This window comes from Moschus berezovskii, chromosome 25, assembly GCF_049115385.1.
Source record: "Moschus berezovskii isolate FMDL1 chromosome 25, NW_MosBer_1.0, whole genome shotgun sequence".
NCBI lineage: Eukaryota > Metazoa > Chordata > Mammalia > Artiodactyla > Moschidae > Moschus > Moschus berezovskii.
The window spans coordinates 22,166,816-22,180,176 of NC_142484.1; the positions used below are offsets into that span (position 1 = coordinate 22,166,816).

The window sequence follows — 13,361 nt, forward strand, 5'->3', positions numbered from 1 at the left end:
TGCTTCAGTTGGGTCGAACTCTTTGCGACCATATGAACTGCAGCCTCTCCATGGGATTTTCCAGGCAAGAATACTGGAGTGGGTTGCCATTTCCTTCTCCAGGGATCTTCCCTTAAATTATTGTCATTAAAAGCCTGCTTAATCTGGAACTCTGCACAGGGAGAAACAGTAAAAAATTATTGTTTTCATTAAAGAATTAATTGAAATGTCCCTTAAAAATATAAATTTTTCTTTTTTTTTAGTATAAATTCTTATTGGTGTTTAACTTCAGTTCAGTTCAGTTCAGTCACTCAGTCGTGTCTGACTCTTTGCGACCCCATGAATCACAGCACACCAGGCCTCCCTGTCCATCACCAACTCCCGGAGTTCACTCAAACTCATGTCCATCGAGTCGGTGATGCCATCCAGCCATCTCATTCTCTGTCGTCCCCTTCTCCTCCTGCTCCCAATCCCTCCCAGCATCAGAGTCTTTTCCAGTGAGTCAACTCGTCGCATGAGGTGGCCAAAGTATTGGAGTTTCAGCTTTAGCATCAGTCCTTCCAATGAACACCCAGGACTGTTCTCCTTTAGAATGGACTGGTTGGATCTCCTTGAAGTCCAAGGGACTCTTAAGAGTCTTCTCCAACATCACAGTTCAAAAGCATCAATTCTTCAGCAATCAGCTTTCTTCATGGTCCAACTCTCACATCCATACATGACCACGGAAAAAACCATAGCCTTGACTAGACGGACCTTGTCATATATACACACATTTTTATGATAATATGATCATTGATTGCTATATCCAAATGTATTAATTTTCAATTTATTCTTATATTTAACAAATATTTGAGTACCTATTATATTCCCGTGCTTCCCTGTTGGCTCAAACAGTAAAGAATCTGCCTACAATGAAGGAGACTCAGGTTCAACTTAATTATAAATAAAAGTTAGCCATATCTGGTCTGTGTTGATTATTTACTTTGAGTAAATACTGACTCACTTTTTCAGTTTCAACAGAGCTTTCTTCACTTCCTTGTTTCGCAGGGTATAGACCACAGGGTTCAGAAGGGGCGTCATCACAGTGTAGAAAACAGTCACAATCCTGTCCACAACCTCCTTGGAGCCTGGTCTCAGGTAAATGAAAGAGAGGGGAACATAGAAACAAAGGACTACAGTGCAGTGGGAGGCACAGGTCTGGAAAGCTCTCCATCTCCCCGCTGAGGTGCAGATCTTCAGGATGGAATGGACGATGGATATGTAGGACAGCTCAATAAGAAGAAAGCAGCTTGAGGCCACCACCCCAATGTTGACAAAGATCACCATCTCCACAGTGGACGTGTCTGCACAGGCCGGTTTGAGGATGGGTGGTGCGTCACAGAAGTAATGCTGGATCTGGTTGGGCCCGCAGAAGGGCAAATGGAATGTCGGTGTGGTCTGGGCAGCAGAGTGCAGAGAACCACTGAGCCACGTGGTTGTGGATAGGATGGCACACGTCCTCCCGCTCATCATGCTGGCATACCTGAGCAGGTAACTGATGGCCAGGAAGCAGTCATAGGACATGACCGTCTAGAGGAAACACTCAGTGCTGCCCAGAAAGTCAAAGAAGTAGAACTGGGCCACACAGCTGTAAAAGGAGACAGAACTGCCTTCTGGGGACACCAGGGTCATCAGCATTTTGGGCACAGTGACCGTGGAGAACCACATGTCAATGAAGGACAGGTTGCTCAGGAAGAAGTACATGGGGGTGTGCAGGTGGGGATCCACTGCGATCACCAGCAGGATGAGAAGGTTCCCCACCACAGTGAGGACATAGATCACCAGGAAGATTCCAAAGAGGAGCGGGTCCAGCTCTGGCGAATGGGGAAGGCCCAAGAGGATGAACGTTGTCACTAGGCTCCCATTTGCCATTTCTCCTCTGTATGGTACTCCCTTCCTACAGGAAGGACAGCAAATCCAACGCTGACATATTTCATACGAGAACATATTTCAATATGAAATATGCCAACTGCGTCTTAGCTTATAGAGAAAACAATGGATAAATTTTTCTTTATCTTTTACAAAGATAGCAGATAGTACTTTTGCTTCATCATGGGGCTCTAAGGAGGAATGGTTGTTTCTCTATTGTAGAACCTAAATCGTCCAACAGAAAAGAATCAGCCAAATTAAAAAGAGGACTAAATTCACATAAAATCAGCTAAATAGAAAAGAGGAGTAAATTTTATACTCTATTTTCTGTGGAATTAGGAAAGATATACCCAAACTAGCTAGTTTTCAGAGTTGGTAGCTACTCTAAGAAAAAAAGCCTCTCTCTCTCTTTTTTTTTTCCCTTTCTATTTTTCTCTAACACACATGCCTATACAGACACCATAGAGACAGACAGAAATAGACCCCACGTACACACATACTTCCAAACATACAGATTTTGTCTCTTGATCATCAGACTTTCCAAGATAAATATAAGATCCTAAAGATTTCCCCTGTGGCTCAGTCAGTAAAGAATCCACCTGAGATGCAGGAGACATGGGACTTGATCCCTAGGTCAGGAAGATCCCCTGGAGGAGGGCATGGCAACCCACTTTATTATACTTGCCTGGAGAATCCCATGTACAGAAAAGCCTGACAGGCTACAGTCCGTGGGGTCGCAAACAGTCAGACATGACTGAAGCGACTGAGCACAAAGAAAACTTCATCCTTGATTGTGGAGAGAAAACTGCCTTCCTAAAGCTCTCTGGTCAGCCATAGATGTGTCAGTGAAGTGAAGTGAAGTCACTCAGTCTTGTCCGACTCTTTGCGACCCCATGGACTGTAGCCTACCATGCTCCTTTGTCCATGGGATTCTCCAGGCAAGAGTACTGGAGTGGGTTGCTGTTTCCTTCTCCAGGAGGTCTTCCCAACCCAGGGCTCGAACTCAGGTCTTCCACATTGCAGGCAGATGCTTTACCCTCTGAGCCGCCAGGGAAGCCCAGATGTGTCAAGGCAGGAGCTCAATTAGTCCAGTATTAGTTGCAGCCAGATTCCTCCATCCCACCCTAGACCATGCTCTCCTGTTTCTAAGTGAAATCTGACACCAAACTTATGCACTGGTGGTCAGAATATCACTGCTTTCCTCAACTCCTCTTATACAATGTTTATTTGTATTCATAAATTTTTATTTTATCTCCTTTCCCTCCAGGATTTTAAGTAATCAATCATCCTCCTTAAAAAGTGTGATCAAATTATCTCACAATGTATTTAGAGATGGCTGTGAAGGGTTCAATCTACTTAAACAGTAATTAATAGAACTAAACTATATCTATGGGAATTGAGTTCTAAGACTGAATATTTATATTTGGTATAAAACAAACACAAATATGCTTTTAAAAGTAAAGGATAATAGGTAGTCTGAAATCATTTTTATTTTTTCTAAGATATCTATTACTCCAGGACTCATACTGTAAGTATTTTTATTTTGTTTTGTTTTGTTTGAATGATCTGAGTGAACAATTACATATTCGAAGAGAAAAGGAATAAAATGAACAAATGCAGAGAAATTTGGTTGGACACCTGGACCCCTCTAATAGAAGAGCAACAATTCTCCATGAATTTCAAAGATGCTAATGCCACAAAGAGTCGTATCAGCAACACACTTCTATTCTGGAGCATGTGATAAAATCAGAGTTTTTCTTTTGTCTAAAATGTAGAGATGTAAGGCTATGGTGTACAGAGAAAGCACGTTATTTACTTGCAATTTTATGGAATTTTATATTTTTTTTTATAAAATGACACAAAGGTGGTTCCATAAGCCATGACAAAAGCAAAATCTACTAATGCTGAAGATGTAAAGCAAAACTATGACCATAAATACATTGTAATCACACCAAAATTCAAACAATGAAAAACACTAAGATTTTGCCAATTTTTGCTACTTACCAATCTTACAACTAGGATTTGGATCATTAAGTAAAATTCAAAATTTAAAGAAACTGTCCATCTTTGATGAGTAGAGTGCTTCTTTTTCCCCTCATAGACAAAACCACAAGAGGAAAAGCTAGAGAAACATTTATTTTAAATAATAAAATTTTAGATTGATTTGATATCTCAAGAAATATTGTTTTGGCCCTTGAATCCTCATGGATGAGAATGTTCCACATTATGATAAATAATTAGTTGGGGGGTTTTTTCCAAATGCCTTTCTTTGCATTTGATGGGCCATCATTCCATACAACTTTTTACTTAGCCCAAAATTAAATTCCAAGTTAAATAACTATGACACTCTTGGTTAAAAAATTCCTTGTGCTGGAAATGATTTAGTTGTACTGAATTGGGTTTTGTTTTCTTTGATTTCTTCTTTAAATTCAAGGTGAAAAATGTGGGCTTTAAACCCCAAAAGGATAATTCTCTGGTGAGGTTCATCGTCTCTTTGATGACTCTTGCACTGTCTGATGATTAGGGCCATCACAAAGAGAAGTTCTGGGGCTTCTTTGCTCTGGGAATGGTTTGAGACTTACTTCTAGATAAACATCTTGCTAATTAAGCTTCTTCCCTTTGGGACCTAGCAGACTGCAGGTTCCTAGTCAAGAATGGATGGTCTCTCACCTGGTCTGATTCAGAGACTTTCTCTCTTTTCAGAGATTTCTGCCTTTGTATCTTTTATTCTTTTGTTGATATTCAGTTGCTCAGTCATGTTGGACTCCTTGTGACCCCATTCCTGTAGCATGTCAGGTTTCCCTATTCTTCACCATTTCCTAGAGCTTGCTCAAACTCATGTCCATTGAGTTGGTGATGCCATCCAACCATTTTGTCCTCTGCCATCGCCTCCTCCTTCTGCCTTCAGTCTTTTCCAGCATCAGGGTCTTTTCCAATGAGTCAGCTCTTCACATCAGGTGGCCAAAGAATTGGAGCTTCAGCTTCAGCATCAGACCTTCCAGTGAATATGCAGGGTTGATTTCCTTTAGGATTGACTGGTTGAATCTCCTTGAAGTCCAAGGGACTCTCAAGAGTCTCCAATACCACAGGTCAAAAGCATCTGTTCTTCAGCATTCAGCCTTCTTTCTGATCCAACTCTCAGATCCATACATGACTAACAGAAAAACCATAGCTTTGAATAAACGGACCTTTGTCAGCAAAGGAATGTCATTACTTTTCAATATATAGACAACTTACCCTTTCAGATTTTAATGTAATTGTATATTTATTTACATGAAGACAGAAACATGAATGAAATAATTGGGATAGAGAGCAACCATATACACAATTTAAATATATATTCTCATTAAAGTTGAAGATATATGGAAGTTGAATCTGAATGAACTCCAACAATATTTCTCAGCTCCTAAATCTGTGTTGCAATGACTGGTATTGCAAAAAACATTAAAGCAGTTTAAATCTTTGCTGTATTTAAAACGTTAGTATGAAACTGCAATACTTTGGCCACCTCATGCGACGAGTTGACTCACTGGAGAAGACTCTGATGCTGGGAAAGGTTGGGGGCAGGAGGAGAAGGGGACAACAGAGAATGAAATGGCTGGATGGCATCACCGACTCTGTGGACATGAGTGTGAGTGAACTCCAGGAATTGGTGATGGACAGGGAGGGCTGGCGTGCTGTGATTCATGGGGTCGCGAAGAGTCGGACACGACTGAGCGACTGAACTGAACTGAACTGATAGCACATAACATAAAATGTTACTTAAAACACATGTGTACACACCCATATGCACACATCAATTCTTAAAATCTTACTCCATAAACAACAAAAACAAGAAATAACTTGATTAAAAACAGGGTAGAGGTCTCATATGGACATTCTACAAAGAAAACACAACAAGCATATAAAAAGATGGTCAATATCACTAATCATTCAGTTCAGTTCAGTTCAGTTCAGTCGCTCAGTCGTGTCCGACTCTCCGCGACCCCATGAATCACAACACGCCAGGCCTCCCTGTCCATCACCAACTCCCGGAGCTCACTCAAACTCATGTCCACAGAGTCAGTGATGCCATCCAGCCATCTCATTCTCTGTCGTCCCCTTCTCCTCCCGCCCCCAACCTTTCCCAGAAGGAAAGTTATGACCAACCTTGATAGTATATTGAAAAGCAGAGACATTACTTTGCCAACCAAGGTCCATCTAGTCAAGGCAATGGTTTTTCCCGTGGTCATGTATGGATGTGAGAGTTGGACTGTGAAGAAAGCTGATCGCCGAAGAATCGATGCTTTTGAACTGTGGTGTTGGAGAAGACTCTTGAGAGTCCCTTGGACTGCAAGGAGATCCAACCAGTCCATTCTAAAGGAGATCACTAATCATTAGGGAAATTTAAATCAAATTCACCATATCACCTCACAACCAAAGGAAAAAGAAAAGAAATATGGAGGAACTGGAACCGTTGTGCACTGCTGGTGGAAATTCTAAAATAGTGTATCCACAATGGAAAAAACAGTACGGAGATTCTTTTTAAAAATTAAATATAAAATTACTCTATGATTCAGCAATTCTACTTCTGACTATACACCTAAAAGGATCCTGAATATTTACGTTTATAGAATGTTAACAACAGCATTAAAAATTCAAAATAGATAGCAGGTGGGAAGCTATTCAAGTGTCCATTGATGATGAACGGATAGTCAAAATGTGATGCATACATACGTGGAACATTACTCACACTTTAAAAGGGAAAGGAATTGACACAGATGGATGCTTCTAGATGGGTGAAACTTGAGGAGACTGTGTAAAGTGATTTAAGAAGCCACAAAAGACGAATAATGTAGGAATCAAATTATATAAAGCTTTTAGAGTAGTGAAATGATAGGAAAAGAAGGCAGAATTGTGGTTGCCAGGGGCTGGGAAAGGGGGAAACAAGTAGCTGTTTAATGGAAATAGAGTTTCCTTTTGCTGTATGAAAATGTTGCAAAGTTTGGTTGCACAACAGCATGAATATACTTAACACTATTGGACTGTGTACTTAAAATGGTTAAGATGTTAAATTAAAGCTTTGTATTGATTTTCCATTATTTAAAATGAGGCCCCTTTGTTATGGACATGTAAAGACTGCTCCGTTTAAAACGAATAATCTATTGTATAAGGAGAAGGCAATGGCACCCCACTCCAGTACTCTTGCTTGGAAAATCCTATGGACGGAGGAGCCTGGTAGACTACAGTCCATAGGGTTGCGAAGAGTCGGACACAACTGAGCGACTTCACTTTCACTTTCACTGTATAGCACAGGGAACTCTGCTAAGTTATGTGGTAGCCTGTATGGGAGGGGAATTTGGGAGAGAATGGATGGCTATATGTATGGTATATGTATGACTGAGTCCCTTCACTGTTCACCTGAAACTATCACAACATTGTTAATCAGCTATGCTGCTGCTGCTAAGTCGCTTCAGTTGTGTCCGACTCTGTGCGACCCCATAGATGGCAGCCGACCAGGCTCCACCGTCCCTGGGATTCTCCAGGCAAGAACACGGGAGTGGGTTGCCATTTCCTTCTCCAATGTGAAGGTGAAAAGTGAAAGAGAAGTCGCTCAGTCGTGTCCGACTAGTAGCGACCCCATGGACTGCAGCCTACCAGGCTCCTCTGTCCATGCGCTTTTCTAGGCAAGAGTACTGGAGTGGCTTGCCATTGCCTTCTCCAGTTAATCAGCTATAATCCAATATAAAATAAATAAATAAAAATAAGCCTCCTTATCTGATTCTCACATATCCTGAGATTTTTGAGTTTGCTAGTTCTCTTCTTTTTCTTATAACTTCATCTACTCTTGAACCCACTCAAATTACTGTTAAATTGTTGAATACCTCAGTTTGCTGTGGGCAGAGAAGAGTCTGAGAAATGCAGCCTTAGGTAGGCTTCAGGGGGTCTGCCTGGAGTTATCATTTGTGTCCTTACTCCCTACCAGATAGTGTGTAATTCAATTGTTTTACATGTTATATCTCGTTTATCTACCCAAAAAATGCTGAGATCACTTTACAGAAGGTGAAACAAGGCTAGGGATATTGGATGCTGCTGCTGCTGCTAAGTCACTTCAGTCGTGTCTGACTCTGTGTGACCCCACAGACGGAAGCCCACCAGGCTCCCGTCCCTGGGATTCTCCAGGCAAGAACACTGGAGTGGGTTGCCATTTCCTTCTCCAATGTGTGAAAGTGAAAAGTGAAAGTGAAGTCGTGTCTGACCCCTAGCAACCCCAGGGACTGCAGCCCACCAGGCTCCTCCATCCATGGGATTTTCTAGGCAAGAGGATATTGGATAGATTTCTGTAAATTACAGCTTGTGCATAGAATTAGGATTCCATCTCAAATCTTCATGCAGCTCTACTCAATATAGCAGTTTTGCCAAAATTTTGAAAATAAACATGTGACCTTCTACATACACACACCAAAACATTTTACCTCAGCTTTTTTTCCTTTCAATATCTCTGACATATGAGTATTAGTCACTCAGTCGTTTCTGACTCTTCGATCCCATGGACTGTAGCCCACCAGGCTCCTCCATCCATGGGATTCTCCAGGCTAGAATACCGAAGTGGGTTACCATTCTCTTCCCCAGATGTATGAGAGTGTTCCCATATTATTTCTTATTCCTATCTTCAAACCCTGCAAGCATCCCTCCTGTTGTTACCCCTTCTTTTTCCTCTACAAGTAAACAATTAAACTTCTACAAGTTACTCCATGTCTTTTCTACTTTTTATTTATTTATCCTTCCTAACCCTAACTCTGAACACACTTTTATAGACCAAGGTCAATTCAGTGGTGTTTATTTCCTAATCAAAGGCATGTTTATCATCTTTTTTTATTTATACAGCCTGTACAAGTTTTTCAAGTAGGTCATCATACTTCAAAGTATTAAAGATAATCAAAGATAAATAGGATGGTAGAATTATTAATATTTTTTACAATATTTTTAATAATTTGGGGTATTTATAGATTGAGAGCAGGAGGAGAAGGGGACAACTGAGGATGAGATGGTTGGATGGCATCACCGACTCAATGAACATGAGTTTGGGTAAACTCCGGGAGCTGGTGATGGACAGGGAAGCCTGGCATGCTGCAGTTCATGGGGTCGCAAAGAGTAGGTCATGACTGAGACACTGACAGATTTATTTGGCTGTGCTGGGTCTTCATGGCTGCGCTAGTTTTTTTCTAATCATGGCTAGCAGGGGCTACTCTCTAATTGCAGTGGTCCAGCTTCTCAAGACGGTGGCTTCTCTTGTTGCAGAGCATGAGCTCTAGGGAATGTGGGCTTGAGCTGTGGTGCATGGGCTCAGTGGTTGTGACCCCTGGGCTCAAGAGCACTGACTCAGTAGCTGTGGTGCACAGGCTTGGTAGCCTCATACCACATGGAATCACTGGACCAGGATCCAACCTTGTGTCTCTTGCATTGGCAGGCAGATTCTTTACCACTGAGCTACCAGGTAAGCCCTAGGAATTATCAACATTTACATCTTTTTTAGGGTCTTCCCTGGTGGCTCAGAGAGTAAAGCATCTGCCTGCAATGCAGGAGACCTGGGTTTGATCCCTGGGTCGGAAAGATCCCCTGGAGAAGGAAATGGAAACCCACTCCAGTATTCTTGCCTGGAGAATCCCATGGATGGAGGAGCCTGGTAGGCTACAGTCCACAGGGTTGCGAAGAGTCGGACAGGACTGAGCGACTTCACTTCACCAGGGAAGTCCTAGAATTATCAACTTTTACATCTTTTTTAGCATTAATTAGATGTGCAACAAAATTAATGTTTACTTTTTAAATAGAAATTCTAGATGTACTTGGAATAATGTAACTACCTCAATGCTCTTTACACCTTGAAATCTGATGATCAGGACTTTAGGGCCAAAAGTTCTAAAGAGAACAAATTCCAGTTCCTTCAGAGTAAACTCCATGATTTGGGGCAAATAAAGTTCTTGGATCCTAACTTTCCTTATCTGTAGAAGACCTCACAAGAGTTTTAAAGGGTTTAAATAAGATTGTTAAGTACTCTTTTCCTTTCAGATAGACTCTAAGTGTTTTGAGCAGAAGGGCTATAATTAACCACTCTGCCCTCCTTAAACTTTCTGACTCTTGGAAGATAATTAATGCCCTGCCTGATATGATTGGGACTCAGTATTTGTGCAAATAAATAGATCCATGGATACATAAATAAGCAAGTTAATGAATGTGTTCAATGACAACTTTGAAATCTAACCCCCCAAATATTTATTGAGTATTCTAGGCATTTTGACATTTGAACAGATATCAAGTACTAAAAGACACACACTTCAAGTTACAGCTAAAAGTTCTTTTTGACTTATTGGGATGTCTCCTACTACTTCTCTCCTAACAACAGGCCTTTATCTCCCCTACACTTTGGAGAACTTTCAGTCTCTATCCCATTGCACCCTGTACTCTGGCTACAGAGGCGGGCAGGTGATTCATCCAAGGAAATCAGATTTGAATCTGGAGCTGAGGCTCCCAGAAACAATGGGCAGCTAAGGCTGAATCACCTGATAGCAGGGCCCTGAGGATGTGACACAAGTTCTTACTGCTAAGGAGGTTCCCTAGTTCCTAGCCTTCCATGAGCCTAGTTTTTCATCAATTTCATTAATTTTCTGAACTGACCCAGTTAATAGTCCTTGCAATAAATCAATCTTATTGACACAAATAGTAAAACAATTATTTGATTAAAACAATGCATACACATGAAAAAACAGTAAATATATAAATGTACCTATAAATATGTAATATATGTGACAAATGGGAGCGCAAAGAGTTGGACGTGACTGAGTGACTGTACTGAACTGAATAACATTCCACTGAAGTATATTTTACAAAAATTATCATAAGAGATTTCCTGTTTAATCAGTTTCCTCCTCTCTCTTTCTCTTTCTGTCTCATTGCTAAGGGTTAATTATATTAATTGCTTCGTTGCTTAATAAGGTCCCTGACTTGTGGGATTAGTACCCAAAGGAAGACCAAGGTTACTAAAACTTGTTTGGGAATCATTGCAGTTCCTAGAGTCAGAGAGGAAATTACTATAAGAGAGAAAAGCACACTGAGATTTTTGACATTCTATTTGAAAGTAATCAGAAAAGAGCACTCTGGAGGTCTACCAGCAGACTGCAAAAGCTGATGGGAATTCAGCAGGACAGGACTGCTTCCTTCTCCTGCAGAAGGAGAGAAAAGCAACATTCAACTCAATAGCACCAGCCAGTTATGTTGCCTTGTAAGTGCCCAAATTTTATCCTTCATTTAAAAAAACAATAATTTGACTCTCACCCTCTCCTTTTCTTTGTAATCACCAACATAAAAGTAAAGTAAAAATAAAAATAGAGCTAGAGCTAGATAGGGTCTTAGATTTCATGGGTTGATCTATAATTTGAAGACCTCACTGTGCGGGAAAAGTTAATGTAAAGTAATTAGCCTCCAATTAAAATAAATAAAATTTTTAAAAAGTTGAAAAAGATATGAGAAATATTTAAAAGATGAAAATTGGAAAGGAGCCTCTACCACTACCTCTGTGCTGTCTGTTGCCATAAAGTTGTTGCTTAGCTGCTCTGTCATGTCTAACTCTTTGTGACCCCATGGACTGTAGCCCTCTAGACTCCTCTGTCCATGGGAGTCCCAGGCAAGAATACAAGAGTGGGTTGCCACTTCCTTCTTCAGGTGATCTTCTCAATCCAGGGACTGAATTCACTTCTGCATTGCGGGCAGATTTTACACCACTGAGTCACTGGGGAAGCACATACTAGATCGTCAGTATTCTTGGCAGAATTTCTTATTCTTATTTTCAACATCATCTTTATATTTAAACAGAGGTGGTGGTTGTTGTTCAGTTGCTAAGTCATGTCAGACTCTTTTGCCATCCAATGGACTGTAGCATTCTTGGCTCCTCTGTCTTCCACTAACTCCTAGAGTTTGCTCAGATCTAAGCCTATTGAGTTGGTCATGCTATCTAACCATCTCAAACTTTGCCTACCCCCTTATCCTTTTGCCTTCAATCTTTCCAAGCAGGGTCTTTTCCAAGGAGTCAGCTCTTCATTCAGGTGCCAAAGAATTGGACCTTCAGATGAGCAACAGTCCTTCCAATGAATATTCAGGGTAGATTTCCTTTAGGAGTAAATGGTGATGAATGTATCAGTATTATGTCTGTCACAGTCAGTCTCCACATTCATGCTTTCCTATCTTTTGTCTCCCCTAGATCTTCCTCCCAGGAACATGAGGAACCACACAGAGCTGAATGAGTTCATCCTACTGGGAATACCTCAGACAGAGGGACTGGAGACTGTGCTCCTTGTCATCTTCTTGTTCATTTACCCCTTGACCCTGCTGGGCAATTTGCTCATTCTTCTAGCAATTGTCACTTCCTCGACCCTTCACACTCCCATGTACTTCTTCTTGGGACTCCTATCGATTTTGGACATGCTGTTCCCCTCTGTCACCTGTCCCAAGATGCTATTCTATCTCTCTGGCCAAAGCCGAGCCATATCTTATAAGGGATGTGCTGTTCAGCTCTTCTTCTATCATTTCCTGGGTTCTACGGAAGGCTGCCTCTATTCTGTGATGGCTTATGATCGCTTTGTTGCCATCTGTCACCCACTGAGATATATGCTCATCATGAGACCTGGAGTCTGTGTTGGTTTGGTCTTGGCAGCCTGGTTGCTAAGTTTTCTTCATGCCACCGTCCTGATAGCCTTTGTTTTTCAGCTACCCTACTGTGGCCCCAATCGGGTGGACCACTTCTTCTGTGACATTCCTGCTGTCTTACCCCTGGCTTGTGCTGACAGCTCCCTGGCCCAGAGAGTGAGTTCTACTAATGTTGGCTTTCTGGTTTTAATGTTTTGGTTGTGTGTTTGTGTCTCCTACACCCGCATTGGGATTGCCATTTTGAGGATCCGTTCGGCAGAGGGCAGGCAGAAAGCTTTCTCTACCTGCAGTGCCCACCTCACTGCCATTCTCTGTGCCTTTGGACCTGTAATCATTGTCTATCTGCAGCCCACACCCAACCCCTTGCTAGGTGCCACAGTGCAAATATTAAATAATACTGTCTCACCCATGCTCAACTCTTTAATCTATTCCTTAAGGAACAAGGAAGTGAAAAGATCCCTAAAAATGGTTTTCTACAATGTAGTATTTACTACTCTGAAATAAATTGTGAATTTTGTAAAGGATTTTAGAAATTTCTTGTCTTTTAACATCATTCTCTATTTATTTTTCTTTTTAAAACAAATTTTATTGGAATATAGTCGCTTTACAATGTGTTCGTTTCTTCCGCACCATAAAGTGAATCAGCCATACCCAACCACATGTCCCTTCTTTTTATTTCCTTCCCATCTATGTCACCACAGAGCATTGAGTAGAGTTCCCTGTGCTACCCAGGAGATTCTCATTACCTATCTATCTTATATATAGTATCAATAGTGTATATATGTCAGTCCCAA

At 41.2% G+C, this 13,361-nt stretch overlaps 1 protein-coding gene and 1 pseudogene across 1 annotated transcript; one reads left to right on the forward strand and one right to left on the reverse strand.

The window, feature by feature from the left end:
* Window positions 1–953: 953 nt before the first annotated feature.
* LOC129548537 (olfactory receptor 10G9-like) lies at window positions 954–1,890 on the reverse strand (annotated as a pseudogene).
* A 10,152-nt stretch (window positions 1,891–12,042) lies between these two features.
* Window positions 12,043–13,071, forward strand: LOC129548538 (olfactory receptor 10N1-like). The gene has a single exon (XM_055415052.2). The coding sequence runs from the start codon at window positions 12,043–12,045 to the stop codon at window positions 13,069–13,071; it is 1,029 nt and encodes a 342-aa protein (XP_055271027.2).
* Window positions 13,072–13,361: the final 290 nt, after the last annotated feature.

Excerpts from the sequence above, each read along its gene's own strand:
- LOC129548538 (XM_055415052.2), top strand. The coding sequence starts at position 12,043 with ATGGTGATGAATGTATCAGTATTATGTCTGTCACAGTCAGTCTCCACA.